Raw genomic sequence first — 17,371 nt, 5'->3', positions numbered from 1 at the left:
TAAATCCAAATACCTTGAAAATAGGTAGATCCACAGGAAATGGCTTTTCTTAGGGGTCTGCAGCTTACACAGTTGGTCAAATCTTGGCTCGCTGCTGACCCCAGGAGCTGTGGAGAAACTGGGGGCCAGGCAGGCCCACCTCCAACAGAACAGGACCCAGCAGGCCCTATGGCCCAGTGTTCAAGGCCCCTCCCCTCTCCCAACTCCCACTGAGCCCCCAGCACCACAAATCTGGTGTCCTCTAGCGGTGACAGAAGCCACAAGGGAACATGAACATCCAGGTGTCAGGAGTTCAAGGCTCTGCTGGCACCTAGATCCCAGTCAGATGTTGGCCTGGAAAGCCAGAAGGACAAGAGGGCATGTCCTCAAGGTCAAAGGGAAGGTCTCTGGGAAACCTGAAGGAGTCCAGGCCCCAGGCAGATGCCCTCTGGAACCGGAAGTCACAGTGGCAGATACCAACAGTCCCCACCATGGCAGGATGACCCGAGGGCCTCTGTCCAGTTCTTTCCAGACAACCAGCATACGGTGGGGCAGCCGCTGAACATCTGGAGGCCTCAGACGCGTTTGTGGCAGGTGGAGAGGGGGCAGGGCTCATCCTCCTGCCCCTCTGGCCTCTGGTTCGCCCCATCCGCTAGGACCCTCAAGGGCACCCAGATCATGTCAGGACACAGGTGAGTGGCTTCTGGAGTTGGGTGTCAGCTTCTCGGGGCCTCGCAGCCCCCCGTGAGGTGGGCAGGGACTCTCCCTCGCCTGCTAATGCCCGTGGCAGCCAGTCCTCGGCTCCTGCAGGACTGGCCTGGACAGACATGAGGTCAGACACGCAGAGACTCCTTGCTTGTTGGAGCCAGGGGCCCACGACACCTCCGAGAGCCCTCCTCCACCGACGGCGCCTCCCCGCCTTCTCCGGGGCAGGGGCTTTTGCCCTGGGAGGTGGCAGGAGATGCCAGAGCTGAGGCCCCGGAGCGTGGGTAAGCACTGCCCTGGTCTGCTGGCACACATGCAGCCTTGGGCTGCCCCGTCCTAGTTGTACAGTTTGATCCTAGACGTGGAGCAGCCACTTCCCCGTGAGATCACATCCCCGCGCCAGTGAGCCCCGCGAGAACTTGCACTCCTGACACGCCATGTGCGCCCACACGTCCTCCAGCTGCACACCGGCCACGGCAAATCCCAGCAGGTCGGAGAGGAACCTCACAGGCCCCTCCCTGCTTCTCGAGATGCCCCGCTCCCCCAGGCCCACCGTGGGGCGGAGGCAGGGCCGCCACACATGGGACACTCCCGGGGGGGGGGTGTCCCGGGCCCTGAGAGCGACCCCCGTGGGTTTCCAGGGAGATAGGTGTCCTGCAGGACTTCCAGGGCACGGTGTGGGTAACCAGGCTGGCCTAAATAAGCCTCTCCTCAGGGGGCACCTTGAGGACACTGTCCAGCTCCAGCCGGGCTCCAGCCACTTCCTGCTGGCTTGGGCTGTAGGTGCCTTCCGACTGGCGGCGTTTTCGGGCTGCCAGGATCCCAGACAGGAGGCCCAGGAGGAGGAGGAGGAGGCAGGCGCAGGCTGCGGGCACGGCCACCTCCAGCAGCGGGAAGGGCAGGGGCGGGGGCGGGCCTTTCTGCGAGGGGAGAAAGAGGACTCAGGGACCCCACGCTGAGGACAGGCTTCCCCAGAGGTGCTGAGAGGGCCGGCGCTGGGGCGCGTGTGAGCAGAAGCCAGGAAGCTCCCTGTCCACACCCTGGACAGGATGGCGGGCAGGGGGGTTCTGGCTGGCAGGATGGAACGCAGACGTCTATGGAATGCACGCTGCGAGGTGAGCCCTGGGTGCTGGATTCTTGCGGCCTTCGCGGAGGCTAGCAGCGCAGAGGCAGGGCCCGGCCAGCGCCCCAGCTAAGGCCTCTCGTGTATGGCCCTACCTTCCTAAACATGCCTGATCTCACGTGATCTCGGAAAGCCTCTCCACCCACTGTGCCCTGGATTCTTCACCCCAGCACCCCGCCGGCAGAGGCCGTGTCCACACCAAGCCTGTGTGGAGGCAGCAGCTGGCAGCCGGCACAGCACTTGGGGGGAGCTATAACGCCATTTCCTCCCCTGGCCTGACCTGGGAGGGGGTGCCGGGGAAGCCAGGGGCTGTAAAAGTCCAACTTGAAAGAAAGCATTCCCCAGCAGCAGAAGGATTTGCAGTTTATGGCCTGGCCTGTGGAGATCAAGGCGGTTCCTCCCCCTCACCTTCGCCCAGCTCTGCCTCGGACCAGCTCCACCTCAGCACTGCGGGGACTGCCCTCCCCCCCCCCCTCCTCAGTGGGGCTCCCCTGGGCCCTGAGCTCCCTCCTACTCCCCACCCACCACTGAGGTGATCCAGGGGGATCAGCTGGGGGTGGTCCCTGCCTCGTTCTCCCCACCAGCTCCGGGCATCACTCACCACAACCTCACAGAACTGGCCAGAGAAGCCGATGCGGCAGGAGCACTGGACCGCCCCGCCTGCGGCCCGGCAGGTGCCCCCATTCAAGCAGGGGTTGGCTTTGCAGGCCAGCGCCGCCGGACTCTGACACCTGGAGGCGGGGAGAGAAGAGAGCTGCTAGGCCCTGATACAGGGCCTGAGAAACACGGCCACTGCTGCCTGGCGGTGTGGGCCTAGCGGAAGGGTGGTCTTGGAAGCCCCGGAGGAACCCAGTGGCAGAGGTGGGCTGTCTGGCTGCAACATCCCTGAGGGCTCAGATCATAACAGGTCCTCCATTATCCTCGCCCTGGCCCCCCTGCCCAGCCCCTTCCTTCCCAGCCTCCAGCCCCCCTCCCTGACTCCCCAGTCCCCCTCCCTGACTCCAAACCCACCCTCGGCCAGCAAGGGCCTCGTGGCAGCTGCAGTTGGTGCCCTGGGCCGCCGCCTCACAGAGGCCGCCATCCAGGCAGGTGGAGTTGAGGCTGCACTCCTCTGGCAGCACCGGCAGCCTGGAGAGAGAGAGCACAGGCTGGACAGGGCCTGACCGCGACAAGAGGATCTGGCCCATCCCCTGGCCTGGGGCTCGCCCTGGGCGGCTCTGGCTCACCTCACACACCTCCCTATCAGTCCACGTCTAGGTGGGAGGGACAGAGCGCAGGGCTGTCACTCTACGACTCAGCCCCATCGCGCAAGGTGTCACCCTTTCCTGCATCTGGGGCCTCTGAGAAGCTCTGGGGTGGGAGCCTGGCCACAAGGAAGGAGACAGAGCCAGGTGAGGCTGTCCTGGGAGCAGCAAAGACCATGATGGCCTGGATCCGCCCCTGGCCAGGGGCCAGAGGGGGGTCACCATTTGTGGGGGGGAAGCCTCCCTGCAGGGCCTCAGGGTTGTCTTCTGAGGCCACCTCTGGCTGCCCAAATCCTGACCACAGCGTCACCCTCACGCCAGGCTTTCTTTCTCTCTTTCTTTCGGGCAGGGGAGGGACATACTTTATTCTGGTTTTTGCTTTGTTTAGTTTTTGATGGTCATGGGGCTTGAACTCAGGACCTGGGTGCTGTGTGCCTTTCCGGCCTGGGCTGGCCTCAGTAGGATTCCAGGCGTGAGCCACTGGCACCCAGCTTTATTCCATTTTTAGTGCTTGTAAGGCTGTCAAAGCGAACTGCGGTGCCCCTTTCCCGGATAACGAGCCTCAGGCCGGGAGAAGGGAGCTGACCCGCGCGCACCCGCAGCCCCTCCCCGGGGCCCGCGCACCGCCCCCCCCCCCCCCGCACCTGCAGCGCGGGCCCGCGAAGCCAGGCTGGCAGCGGCACTCGAAGCGCCCCTCCGGGCGCGCCTGGCATCGCCCGTGGGCGCAGGGCCTGGCGCGGCACGGGTCGGCTCGAGTCTCGCAGCGCGGCCCCTCCCAGCCCGGGGCGCAGGCGCAGGCGAAGGCGTCGAAGAGGTCGCGACAGGCGCCGTGCGCGCAGGGCGACGGCGCGCACACCGGGGCTCCGCTGCAGCCCAGGCGCGGGGCGGGCGCCGCAGGCCAGACCGCGAAGTGTTCCGGGGGTGCGGGGGCCACGCCGGGCCGCGGGCGCGCCAGGGGCAGCGGGAGGCCACCGAGCGCCACGCGGCCCAGGCAGCCCGTGAAGTTCTCGGCCAACAGGATGCGCGCCGCCCCGGGGCCCTGCGGGAAGCCCAGGTCGCCCGCGGGGCGCAGCGCCACGGGCGTGGCCGCGCCGTCCAGCCACAGCAGCCAGCGCTCCGAGGCGGGCGCCCCGGGGGCCAGGCGCACGCGGTGCCAGGCGCCGTCGGCCACGCGCGGCCCGGGCTCGGGGAGCGCGGCGCCCGCCTCGGCGTGGCGCACGCCGGCCACCAGCGAGCCGTTGCGCACCGCCAGCCACACGCCGGCCCCGGCCCCCGCGCGCAGCAGCCCCGCGTCCGTGTCGCGCGTGCGGAAGGCCAGCGACACCTCGCCCCGCCAGCGCCCCGCAGAGGCGTTGTGCACGCGGAACTCAACCGGGGGACCCTCGCGGAACGTGGCCTCCGCCACACCTGCAGAGAGGAAGGAAAGCTTGGGTTTCCTGCGACGCCCTCCCTCCCCACCCTCCCGCGCACGGGCACCGCTAACCGTGGGGGGCTTAAGCTGGGGTGGGTGGGTACACCCGCCCACTTTGTCACCGAACCCCAGAACACTGCATCCCTCACCTCTGGTGAGAACCAGTTTTGAAACAACACCGAGACCACCAGGCCCACCCGCCCCTCAAGGTCTCCCAAGGACCAACCCCTGGGAAGGCGCTGCCCTTCCTTGCTCCTTGCCCCCCACCCCAGCTCCCCTCTGGGCATCTCGCCTCACTCTTCACTGCAGTCTTTAAACTGCAGATCCTCCTCCTGCCGGAAACCCTCCTTGACTCCACAGCGCCCTTGCAATACACTCTGAGCTACCTGGCCTAGGATTCAATTCCCTGCCAACTTCCCCACCCTGGTTCCTGCTGCTTCCCTCCCGGACCGGTGTTTCCGAGGTTCTTACAGACCTCAGGGCCTTTGCACATACTAATCCCCCTTCCTGAAATGTCCAAATTTACTATCGCCTCTCAGAGTTGGCCCTGAAAAAAATGCCTCTTGTGGATGCAGTGGCCTCCACACTGGGCTGGGGCTGAAGGCACTCCTGGTTCCTAAGAGCCCAGCATCTCATACACCGGCCCGGATCTGACCAGCTGGAATTTCTAGCATGAAGCATACAGGCTGCCCAGGGCCCACACTCACAGACAAAGCCATCTGGGACCTCCTCACAGGTGGCAGGCGGGAGGCAGGGCTGGCTAGGGCACCACCGTTGTTGGGCACATGTGGGCCCCGTGAAGTTGTCAGGACAGGTGCAATGGAAGTCGTTCCAGGTGACGATGCAAGTCCCACCATTGAGACAGGGGTCTGGCTGGGGGGGAGGGGCGTCAGTCAGGGCAGAGGCTGGCTCAGGCCTGCTCCCAGCATCACCCCTAACCATACCCGTGTCTCTGAGCCTCACTCTAGCCCCCTGACCATCACCGCCCTTCATTGCGCATGGCCCGATGTCAGGTAACATCACAGACAGTGAGGCCACCATGGTCATCACCTGCAAGGTGAGGACGGAACTGCTCACCTAGGCAGAGAGAGGAAGGGCAGCCTCACCCAGGAGACCCTCCCCTTCCCCCTGGGCCCTTTCCCCCCACCCCCAGAAGCTCCCACAGAAAGACTGCAGCAGCCCCGCCTAGGGCAGAGTCATCTCCAAACTCGGGGAAGGGGCACAGAGACCACCAGAGAGTGGGCGTGGCCAGGCGGGGGGGGGGCGTGATCCTGAGACTAAGGCCAGTGACATCCGCTCCTGGGCCTGCTTCCTCCGCCCAGTGACACAGGGCACCAGACCTGCTCGCGGGCACTCACCCTGCACGTGTCCTCGGAGACGCAGCCCCGGGTGAGGTTCCAGGCCCGGCTGGCCTCCAGCTCACCAGGCTCTTGGGGTTCAGTGGCCTGGCTAGAGTTCCCCACCGGCCGAGGAAAGAAGGGGAGGTGGAGGCCGTTCAGCCGCAGGTCCTGGAGACAGCCTCGGAAGGGCCCACCCCAGGGCCGGGGGTCGGCAGGCGCTGGGCCCCCACCCACGTGCACCTGCTGCCCCAGGCCCTGCAGCTGCTCGGGCCCGAAGCTCAGTGTCACCAGGCGGCGGAGCCCATCATCCCAGCGCCCGGGGAGCGCCACAGCAGGGCCACTGGGCACGGCCGCCCGGATCTGGCCCTGGCTCAGGAAGACCGTCAGCCCGGCCGCCGAGCCGTTGGCAAACTGAAGCAGCAGGCCAGCGGGCTCCCGCGTCCGCAGGAGGAACGACACGGTGAGGTTGGGGCCTGGCAGCTCGGGGAGCAGAAAGGAGGCAGCGCTCCAGGCGCCCCCCAAGCCAAAGGTGGCAGCCAGGCTCTCTGCAGGGAGAGATGGGGGGTGGGTGAACCCGGCAGGTCGGGGAGTTGGGGTTCGCAGGCCGCCTCCCCAGCTGCCCAGCGCTCACCGTCAGCACACGTGGGGCCGCTGTAAGGCCGCGGGCAGGTGCAGTGAAAGCGCGTCCACAGGTCCACGCAGGTCCCGCCGTGGGCGCACGGTGAGGGCTGGCACTGCTCGTGGCGCTCGCAGCCCAGGTGGACGCCCTCGCCCAGATCCGCGGGCAGCAGCCAGTGCCCGTCCACGCGCACGTCCTGGAGACAGCCTGCAAAGGCAGAGCCCCCCAGCTGTGCGGTGCAGGGCCCCGCGGGCCCTGGGGCCACGGATGCCACAGGACCTGGGGCCACAGGGCTGGAGGCCACACAGAGCTGGGCAGGGCAGTCCTCGTGCCAGAGCCGGAGGTCCAGGGTCCCCAGGCGGAGCTCCACCTCCACCTGGTGCCAGCGGCCATCGCCGAGGGTTGCGCCCGGCAGTCTCAGGACGAGGGGCAGGGCACCCCGGCTCCAGAGCGTGGCTTGGAGTGTGGCCCCCACCAGGGCCAGCTCCAAGCTGTCCTGGGTGTCCGTGCGCATGGCCAAGACCCCGTCAGACAGTGTGGTGCGAAACCTCAGGGCCAGGCCCAGGGGGCCACCAGCTGGCACCGACGCCTGCACGGGGCTGCCAGCCACGACCGAGAAGGTGGTATTGTGGCCACAGGAAGATCCGTGGGTGCCTGGCGGACAGCGGCAGACATGACTGTGGACCCCAGACTCAAAGGTGGGGATGCAGGTGGCAGCCGGAGGGCAGGCGTGGTCCTGGCAGCCAGTGAGCCGCACGGAGCAGTCGTGTCCACCCCAGGCCTCTGGGCACCGGCAGATGTAGCCCGCCACTTTGTCATCACAGGTTCCACCGTGGAGGCAGGGCCCTGACAGGCATTCGTCCACGTCCTCCTGACATGCCACACCTTCGGGAGACACCAGGCCAAGGCTCAGTCCCCATGACCAGAACCTCAGCCACGCTTCCATGCCTCCCTCCCCTCCCCCAGAGCCAGAGTCGGGGGTGCCCACCCATGCCGAGTCTCCATGCCCTGTGAATCTGATCCCTGAAACACCCGGTTCCCCATTTCTTCCTGCCTCACCCCTCCTGCCTTCCCAGTCCTCTAGCCACAGTCAGCAGCCCCAGAGTAGCTGCCTCCAGAAGGCCCTCTCCTCTCCATCCCTTCCCAGCCATCGCCTGCATCCAGAGCCTCTGCTTTCTGCTTGGAATGCCTCACTCTCCTCTGCTTCTCAAACTCCTCTTCATCCTGCAAAACTCGACTTCGAAGGCCCAGGAGCTTTCCCCGACGCCCAACCCACACCACTTGCCACTCCCTTCACAGCCCTACAGGACTCTGGTGAAAGTCTGTGTTTCACTCGGCTGTGATCTCTTTCGGGGCCCCACGTGTCTGTGATGCCCACTAAAGGACCTGGCAGGCAGAGGGATGAAATGCAAGAATTGGGTGATGACACATCTGGGGTACACAGAGCAGCCACAGGCTCAACCTCACCATCCTTCTGCCTTAGGGTCCCCTCACTGACCATGAAGGGACCTGGCACCAGGTGCTGGGGTGCTAGCTTCGATGAAGAGAGGCCACAGTGTGACCTCAACTCAGCCAGAGCCTCCACCAAACATACCAAGGCCAGCCCTGCCCTGCACCTCCCAGTTGCAGGAACCCAGGTCCAGAGAAGCTACACTAGGACTTGAAGCCTCGCCCTGGTGCACCCACAACCGCCACAGCCTCCAGCCCCAGACTCCTCCCACACAGCCCCCGTCCTCCATACCTGCCAGGAGGCACAGTGCTCTCAGGAAGGGGTGCAGGACCCCCAGCCCCATGGCTCCCCCACAGAGGGACTCAGTGGTAGCAGGCACTGCGGCCCGGGAGCAAAGCCTGGGCCACCGCCTTCTCCTGAGCGGGCTCAGGAATGCCAGGCCCTGGCCTCCCCCACGCCCAGCCCTGCCCAGAGGGAGGCTGGGTCCCTCTCCTGGGCTCTGACCTCAGATCTTCCCTCCCTCTCAGCTGAGCTCAACTGGAAGGGGCCGGGTTCCCACTGATGCCTATGACCCTGGGGGTGCCACCTCTGCTCCCCTGCATTGCAAATCTGTAGGATGGAGATGTCACGCCCCCTTAGAACATAGACAGGGGGCCACTGCTCCCGGGGCACAACTCTGCTACTCAGCCAGTGGGTGCAGCAGATAGGCCTCCAAGGCCCCCAGGGACCTGAGCTACCCAGGAGTGGGGTGCTGAGCTTCTTGCCTAGTGGGGGTGGCATCCTGCCTCCTTCACAGGCTGTGTGTGAGGGAGGGGAGCCTTTGCCCAGGGCCTGAGGAAGGGAAGGCGGTGTGACAGGAATTTGCTTGTGTGGGGGAGGTCACAGCCACTCCTGAACAGGCAGGGGCACTGGGGAGAAACACAGGGCGGAGACTCCCAGGCTCGCCAGGGGTCATGTGTTTGCACCTGCTTGGACTGGGAGGCAGGGAACAACAGCCTTCTGGACTCCCAACTCCACCAGGTGGCCCCCGTCCCCCAAAGGGAAACAAGGGCGCTCCTCTGTCCCTGCTAGACAGGTACCAATATCCCCAAACCCCGTTGAGATCAGGGCTCCGCCCCTCATCACTCTCCATCTTCTCCCAAGACAGCTCAGCCTGCCTGTAGCCCCTGCTGCTGGGAGCCACTCCTTACCCCACCGCGGGCCCCGGATCCTCCAGAGGTGTGCTCTAGACACAGTAGGCACGGGGCTGAACTCGGCCCCCCCCCCCCACACCCTACCCTGATGCCTCTCTCCATGTGGGCCTACAGCGTCCGCCCTCATCGGCCCCTCCCTTCCCATTTCCAAAGCCAAATCTCAGCTCCTCCCCACCCACGAATCACCTGGGCCACGTCGCCCCCCCTCCTCCCTCGCCCCCGCCCCCGCGCCCACCTGCGTAGCCCTCTGGACAGTGGCACTGGAAGCCGTTGGGCAGGTCCTGGCAGCGGCCTCCGCGGAGACAGGGCCCCGAGGCGCACTCGTCCACGTCCACGCCGCAGTCTTCCCCTGCAAGAGGCTCGGCCGTGGCTCCCGCCCGCACCCTCAGGGCCAGACCTGAGCTAACAGGGTCTAATGGCTAATCGAGGCCGCGAGGGAGGCATGGCTGAGAGAAGGTGGCACGGGGCACGGGCAGGGCCCGCCGGGGAGGGGGGGGGTCCCCTCGCCGAGCCGGGGGCTCACCCTCAAAGCCGGCCGGGCAGCGGCACCAGAAGCCGGCCGCGTGGCGGAAGTCGAAGGCGCCGGGGACGTAGAGCGCGGGGTCGGAGCGCTGCAGGCACTGGCCCCCGTGGCGGCAGGGGCCCGACGCGCACTCGTCCTCGTCCACCTCGCACCGCTCGCCGCTGAAGCCTGAGGGCGGCACGGGGGCATCGGGTCACACGAGGGCACCCCCGGGCCGGCCGGGGAACCGAGCACGCAACACGCGTTTACTATTTGTACTCTCCGTGTCGCTGAGTACTGCGCATGTGCCAGGCCGGTGGCCAGGTGCTTCCTCGCTTTGCACCTTCGCCCTCCTCACTGCAACCCCGGTACCGGCTGCTATCCTCAGGCCTTACTGACCGATTGGGAGACCGAGGCTCAGGCAGGCCCGTGGCAGAGTCAAAGGGCCTAGTCACACTTGCGCATGTGCACAGCTACTCCTTCCCTGGAGACCTGCGCGTGCAGACCTCGCCACGCGCGCACCTAGCCCGCGCATGCGCACGCCCACGTCCAGATGCGCACGCACCATGCGCATACACGTCGCCCTCTCACGCACCTGGCCAGCAGAGGCAGCGGAAGCTCCCGAGGCCGTCGAGGCAGGTGGCGTTGTGCGCGCAGGGCGCCGACGCACACTCCAGCACCTCCTGCTCGCAGCGCGCGCCCTCGTAGCCCGTGCCAGCGCAGTCGCACCGAAACCTGGGGTGCGCGTGGAGGGAGTTGAGCGCCCGCCCGCGCCCCGTCCCCCCAGCCCACGGCCCATGGCGCCAGCTCCCCGCAGGGTGGGCACGGCCGTCGCCCCCATCCGCCGGGCCCGTGCTCACCCATTGACCAGGTCGTGGCACACGCCCCCGTTGGCACACGGCTGGCTCTGGCACTCGTCGATGTCCAGCTGGCAGCTGGCACCTGCGTAGCCCGGCGTGCACACGCAGCGGTAGGAGCCCACGCCGTCCAGGCACGAGCCCCCGTGCAGGCAGGGTGCCGAGGCGCACTCGTCCACCTCCTCCGCGCAGGTCACACCTGGACAGGGGCGCAGACATAGGCCCAGGGAAATGCGCCACCCACAGCAGGCCTGAAGACCAAGCCAGGGATGGAAGGGTGCCCCGGAGTTGGGGGGGGGGGGAGGCTCATTCATTCAGGACTGGATTTGCAATCGTGCTAAGCTAAACAAGGGGGAAAAAAACAACTGGATCCATTAGAAGAAAGGGCCAGAGTCTTTGGGGAGGGGGGGTGGTGTTGGAGTCAGGGAAGGCTTCCTGGAAGAAGAGGTGCTAAGGATAGATAACAGCCTCTGAGTGCCTATGCTAGAGACTACAGTTTGTCCTGCCTACAGTTTGTCCTGCCCGCCCCAGCTTGGGGAGGAGGAGGAAGGGTGATACCCTGGGTTGGGGGTGGGGGGCTGGAGACTGCAGGGGACAGTCAGGAACAAGTTGGGGTGTGTGTGTGTGTGTGACAAGCAAAGATGCTGAGCAGCTGAGTGACAACTAGGGTCCTATCTACATTTAAGAAAGTTCAGGTTGCCCTGAGGACTGCACAACACACACACACACACACCTTAGGCCTTGCTGGAGTAGAGTAACCAGCTCTTACACTGCATTGATGTTAAAGCTCCAAGGCCCCAGTCCCAGACAGCAAACCAGGATTGCCGGATTCCCCTTCCTCCCCCCCATAAAGTGGGGACAGAGAGAGATCCAGAATCTCAGTTTGGAGACTCAGCTGGAGCTCCTGGGTCACTCTGACTCCAGGGCCCCTCACCCAGTTTCCTAAGTGGGTTTGGTCATGGGGGCCAGGGCCCAGCTGACTCCAGCTGGAGTCCTCCTCTCTTCCCAGATCAGTGAACACCAAACACAGCCCCTCCTCCTTCCCATGACCCTCCTGCCCCACTCCCACCCTCTGTGCCAGGGAGAGCCAGGCCCAGGCCGCCCGGAATCCCAACTCCCCCTCATAGCTCTGAACGGAAGGAGGAGAGAAATGAGTCACCAGGCTGTTCACAACCACCATTGAGCCAGGAAACTACCCAGAGCCCCTCCCATCCAGGGGCATGCATAGCCTGTTGGGGTACACATACAGCCCTGGGCACACCTACACTCTGGCTGACCCACAGACACTCTCTATGGATGCAAAAACAGTCATGCAAACCAGGAGGCCCTCAGAGGTGACACACCGTGTGACACTACACAACTAGGACACGCGGACACTGAGACAGACCAGGGAAAAGATACAAAATCCATTTTCATCAGTGAGCTATCTCTTCTCTCAGCACCTGCCGTGTGTACCCCTGCTTCTGAGGGAACTTCCCTCCACCCTCAGCACAGAGTTGTCTGAACTCAGAGTTGACAGAGACCCCAGACTGTCCTAGACTGGGCCTCACTCACAGACCTGTCCCCAGCTGGGCCCCCCTTCCAGACTGCAGGCCACTCTAAAAAGCAGCTCCAGGTTGCTCTTGCCCAGAGCAGGGACTCCCCGCACACACACATACACACCTGTACCGGGCTTTGAACTCAGGGCTTCACACTTGCCCGACAGGCATTCTGTTACTTACCCTTTCGTTATTTTCCCAGAGAAAATAGTGCATTTGTTGTCAGGGCAGCAAATGGCCTCAGACTGTGATCCTCTTACCCATGCTTCTGGGGTGGCTGGAATTCATTATGAACCACCATACCTGTCTTATTTGTTGAGATGGGGTCCCACTAACTTTTGGTCCAGTCTGGCCCTAAACTACAATTCTCCCAATCTCTAGCACCTAAGAAGCTGACATTAGCTGGTGGTCCATGCTCAGCCCCACTTTTTTCCTTCCTTTTCTTTCTTATTTATTATATTATTATTGTTGCTCTTATTATTATTATCATACTGGGGATAGAACCCACAAGAAGCCCCATGCATGCTAAGCAAACATTCTACCCCTGGGCCACAGCTACAAGCTGCAAGTTCCTTTCCTGAGCACTGTGAATACATTATCCCGCTCAAGGCAGTGGAGGCCCCAGGGGCTCACGTACATCAAAGCCAGAGGGCGGGCGGGCTGGGAAGGTGGCTTCGTGGCAGAGAGCTTGCCTAGCATGCATGAAGCCCTGGGCTCAATTCCTCAGCACCACATATACAGGAAAAGCCAGAAGTGGCGCTGTAGCTCAAGTGGCAGAGTGCTAACCTTGAGCAAAAAGAAGCCAGGGGCAGTGCTCAGGCCCTGAGTCCAAGGCTGAGTTCATGGCAAAAAAAACAAAACAAAACAAAACAAAAAGCAAGAGGGCAACCACACAGGGCTCCCCATTGCCTCCTGAGCCAAGCCACAGTCTTCTGACTCTAGGACCGTCAGATGAGGCACACCGTGTCAGTGTGACAGCTTGACACAGATCTGCAGTGAGAACATGCTGGAAGTGCTGTCTAAGGTGTCCTCATTACAGGCAGCCGTGCGCTGTCTACCCTGCCAGGATGCCCGAGGGGGGTCTCTGCCACCAGAGTCAAACTCAGCTCCATAGAAGGGAACAAGGTTTGCCAAGTGCCTGGCATGTGCCAACACTCAAACATACACGGTGTCACCCCCCGGGTGCCAGGGCAGCCCGAGAAGCATCGGGTCTGTAGCTCAGGAACAGGTGGGCTGCCTGGGGCCCCTCTAGACTCCAACCACAGCTCACACTCTGAGCAGCTGGTGGGGTCTGGACCAGATCTCCACAGGCAGCTAGGCGCCCTTACCTGCATAGCCGAGCGGGCAGTGGCATTCATAGCGATCAGCCAGGTTGTGGCAGGTGGCCCCATGGTGGCAGGGCCGGGACGCACACTCGTCAATGTCCAGCTCACAGTGCGGACCCTGGAAACCGGGCACGCAGTAGCAGCGGAAGCCTTTGGGATCCGGACTGTGGGGCACGCACAGAGCGCCGTGGTGGCATGGCTGAGTGGCACAGCCCCCAGGTTCTGGGGGGCCACAGGTGTAGCCTCCACTCTCCGTAGCCTGGCACTCAGCCCCTGGGGCGCATGGGTCTGAGGCACAGGGACTCGGAGGCTCTGAAGGCAGCGTCTCTGTAGAAAGAGGAAGCTCAGCTGGGCAGGGCACAAAGGGACCGCAGGCCACCCCAGCCCGCACTCCCAGCCCAGCCTCAGACCCCAGACTGCAGCGCTGCGGGGCTGGCATGGAGGGCCAGGGCGGCCACAAGCTGCAGAGACCTAAACTCAGAACTGGAGGGTCTGCCAGCCCAAGGGCCAACATGGGGATCCCAGCGCCCCACTAACACTTCAGAGTCGCCCCTTCCCCCAAGGCAGGGACCCCAGTGTATCCATTTCACAAGGAAGCAAATGGAGGCTGAAAAGGAAAGTAAAGGCTTGCTGGGGTTGACCCCAAGTTAGCTCCAGGCCAGGTTTTAGTGCCATTGGTTTCGGGACTCCTGGGGCTTCCCCTTCTGCAGGCCTTGGCCCTCCCAGAACCCCAGAGGGAAAGGGCATGAGCGGGAGGAGGGGGTGGCTCCTGCCCCCTCTGCTGCTGGGGCTCTGGTAACTCCATCTCTGCGTGAAACCTGAGATGTCTGGCTTCGACCTCAGAGAAGGGAGTGGTGACATCAAAGCTGGGGAATGGGCTCAGCCCCTCCCATCCTCACCCTGGGTCCTGCCCTGCCTGCTGGCCCCCAACCCCCACCGACTACTAAGTGCCCACCTGAGCTCATGAAGGACAGGGCAGGCACTGAGACCAGCTTGCCTTCAGAACACCTCCCATCACTATGCTGAGGACGCACCCCACACACACACTTAAGAGTCCTGGGGCTTGAACTCAGGGCCTGAGCCTCTTTGTGCTCAAGGCTAGCGCTCTACCACTTGAGCCACAGCGCCACTTCTGGCTTTTTGAGTCGTTTATTGGAGATAATAGGTTCGTGGGGAGTTTTCTGCCTGGGCTGGCTTCAAACTGTGATCCTCAGATCTCAGCCTACTGAGTAGCTAAAATTACAGGTGTGAGGCACCAGTGCCAGGCTGGTTATCCTCCCCCTTTTGAAGGTGGCATCCTCCTGATAGCCTGTCACTGGCAGGCCTGCATTCAAACCCTGGCTCCAAAAACTGCTAGCTATGAGACCCTAGGCCAGTCATTTCCCCTACTGAGAGCCTGAAAAGGGGTATGAGTCATGAACCCCCTAAGAGTTTTGAAGAATGCAAAGCCTCAGGGGGCCACAGTCCAGTGCCAGCTCACTGCGGGGGGGTGGGGGGGGGAGGGGGGGAGGAGGGAGGGGGGGCAGATCTCAGCACGCCATGGGGGAGGGGAGCCTCCAGCAGCAGCCACCCCACCCCCACCCTGCCCAGGTTGTCATGCAGACACTAACCAGGTCCCAGAGGCCCCTACGCCCTCCCCTCCCCCACGCTATGAAAACCCCAAGATAAGGCTGGCAGCCTCGCAGGCATCGTCCACATTCCAGCAGACAGGGCCAGGCTCTGGCCAGACCTCTATGCTCCTCAGCAGACCCAAGCCGAGGTTGGGGGGGGGGGGAGTGAAACAGGGGACAGATGGACCCTGGGAGATGATCACCCTTCAGTCCAAGCTTGGGCGCCCACAGCATTCAGCACAGGCCAACAGGGGCTCCTCCTTCCACACTGGGGGTGGAGGCCGGCAGGTGGGAGGGTGCTGAGAACCCAAAACACTGTCAGGCCAGTCCCCCTCCCAGCTCAGGTCTATCCCCAACCCCCTCTGCCCGTCCTGTCACCTGGGCCAGGACCTGAGATGTCTGGGCTTCCCTGAGGGGCAGCCGGCCCCCGTGGTCCTGCCCTGCTACTGTGGCTGAGTGTTTAGAGGCAGGTTTCCAGGCTCCCTGCCTGCCCAGGTGTGGAGGGGGGGAGGGTCAGGACATTGATGAAGGAGGGAAGATGGGCTGATGAGATGGGCATGGATCAAATTTGGGGCATCAGACAGGTTTGAGTTTTATTGGGGTACCATCTGTGCCCTCCTGATGTACCCCTGCACCCTCTGTGAGGGACTGTAGTGCTAAGGGTCAGGTCCCTCAGGCCCCAGGGCTCAGGAGGAGGCCGGGCCCCTGGGGCCTGCGGGGAGGAGCTCCAGTGCTGCTCCCTCACCACAGGGCCCTGCCCCTCATCTGTGTGGCGTGGCGCAAGGGTCGGGAGATGGAGCCAGAGGGAGGCTTCCTACAGTCCACCCTACCCCAGGGGCCTGTTGGTCCCAGGGAGGAAACCCAGGAGCCCAGCCAGCCCCAAGAGGGGGATGGAGGAAGGGGCCTAGCCCGTCAGCGTCAGGCTGGGAGGGAGGAGTCAAAGCAGGTGCACCAGTGAAGCAGTACGCCCCATTGGACAAGGGCATTACCAATTTCCAGAACCAGCCCAGGCCCATCAATAATGCAGATTCCTGGGGCCCACTCCTGGAGGTGGAGAACTACTGGGCCCACAGCCCCAGACTCTGCATTGCACCCATTCTAGTCTCCAGGTGGCCTCTGCCTTCCAGAGGTGAGCCAGGAGACCAGCCCGGCCCAGACAGAGGAGGGCCCACAGGGGACTGGCTGTCCCAGGGGCCCGGCTGGGGGGTGTGGCCTGTCACCAGGGCAACGAGAGGCCTGTGCTTATCTTTACAAATCCCTCCTGACCTCTCAGGCTGCCTGGGCTGACCCGGCAGAGGATGGATTAGCAGACACCAGCCTTCCCCTCTGACCTGCACCCTGCCTGAGGACAGCAAGAGGGACGGAGATCCATTTGCTGAATGTACACATGCTCAGTGCTCGGTGTGTATTCATTATTACCATGCCAGGTTTGGCTCAAAGAAGTAAAGGAGTGCCATTAAGAAAACTCACACTTTTCTAGCAAAGAGGGAGAAAAACATTTGAATAGGGGAGATCCCTACCCGCCAATACATGTGAAATCACTACTCAGGGATTGCCCTCTTAGCACATTCTGCAGGCCGCAGCCTCCTTGAACCAGAAGAGACTCTAGCAGGGGCTGGGGCTGGGCTGGGGCTCGGTGGTAGAGCGCTAGTCTAGCCATGCCCAAGGCCCTGGGTTCAATCCACAGTACAGGGAGGAGGGGCAAGCCTGGGCAGAGTGTGGGTCTCAACATCCCATGAGCCGCAGGCTCCATTCTGACAGCAACAGCAGATGAGAAGCGGTTACCAAGGATGGATTCAGGGAAGCCTCCTGTCTTGGGCAGGGCGAGGGAGAAAATATTTCCAAGTAGAGACCTAATATCTCATAAGCTCTGGGGGCTTCTGGTGCAGAGCTTAAAGGCATCATTTCAAATCCCAGCAGTTGGGAGGATGAGGCACGAGGATTGTGAGTTCAAGGCCGGCTTGGGCTACAGACAAAGACCCTGTCCTGATGAAAGAGGAAGAAGAAGAGAAGAGGAGGAGGCAAAGGCCCAATCTGTAATCCTAGCCACTAAGGAAGGAAGATCCTGGTCTAAGCCAATCAACAAAAAGTGAACAAGGTCTCCATCTCAACCAATAGACGCTAGGCATGGTGGTACACACTTGTCATCCTACCAATGATGAACGCATACATAGGAGGACTATGGTCCAGGCAGGCTGTGCAATAAACAGGAAAAAAATTAAAAAGAAAAACAGACAAGGGTCATGGATCAAGTGGTAGTCTACCTAGCAAGCACAAGACCCAGCGTTCAACCCCCAGGACTGCCTAAAGCTAAAACAAAAGGCATAATTGGATTACTCATGGCAACACTAGCTGCAACAGATGGAGCACTGGCCTGTCCCAGTGTTTCTAAACCATGGTCTGAGCTGGAGCCAGGCGCGCCTCCTGGACTGAGGGAGATCCAGCAGAATATAGTCACCACCTGTTTCTGGCCAC

General features: G+C 62.9%; 1 protein-coding gene across 1 annotated transcript; it reads right to left on the bottom strand.

Moving 5' to 3' along the window:
* Nucleotides 1-854: 854 nt before the first annotated feature.
* On the bottom strand, nt 855-13,800 carry Crb2 (crumbs cell polarity complex component 2). The gene is made up of 12 exons (XM_048348630.1): nt 13,290-13,800; nt 10,427-10,622; nt 10,162-10,301; nt 9,588-9,755; nt 9,300-9,413; nt 6,434-7,306; nt 5,821-6,347; nt 5,170-5,335; nt 3,696-4,458; nt 2,819-2,935; nt 2,409-2,538; nt 855-1,604 (listed from the first exon to the last, which is right to left on the bottom strand). The coding sequence occupies exons 1-12, from the start codon at nt 13,798-13,800 to the stop codon at nt 1,380-1,382; spliced, it is 3,930 nt and encodes a 1,309-aa protein (XP_048204587.1). The 3' UTR covers nt 855-1,379.
* Between the last annotated feature and the right edge of the window lie 3,571 nt (nt 13,801-17,371).

This window comes from Perognathus longimembris, chromosome 1 (genome assembly GCF_023159225.1).
Source record: "Perognathus longimembris pacificus isolate PPM17 chromosome 1, ASM2315922v1, whole genome shotgun sequence".
NCBI classification, from domain to species: domain Eukaryota; kingdom Metazoa; phylum Chordata; class Mammalia; order Rodentia; family Heteromyidae; genus Perognathus; species Perognathus longimembris.
This window is presented reverse-complemented; position numbering and strand designations above follow the sequence as displayed.

Excerpts from the sequence above, each read along its gene's own strand:
- Crb2 (XM_048348630.1), bottom strand. The coding sequence starts at position 13,800 with ATGTTGGCCCTTGGGCTGGCAGACCCTCCAGTTCTGAGTTTAGGTCTC. Across the intron at positions 10,302-10,426 it reads TGCCACGACCTGGTCAATGG|GTTTCGGTGCGACTGCGCTG; the intron begins GTGAGCACGGGC and ends CGCGCACCCCAG. Across the intron at positions 7,307-9,299 it reads CTGTCCAGAGGGCTACGCAG|GTGTGGCATGTCAGGAGGAC; the intron begins GTGGGCGCGGGG and ends TGTCTCCCGAAG.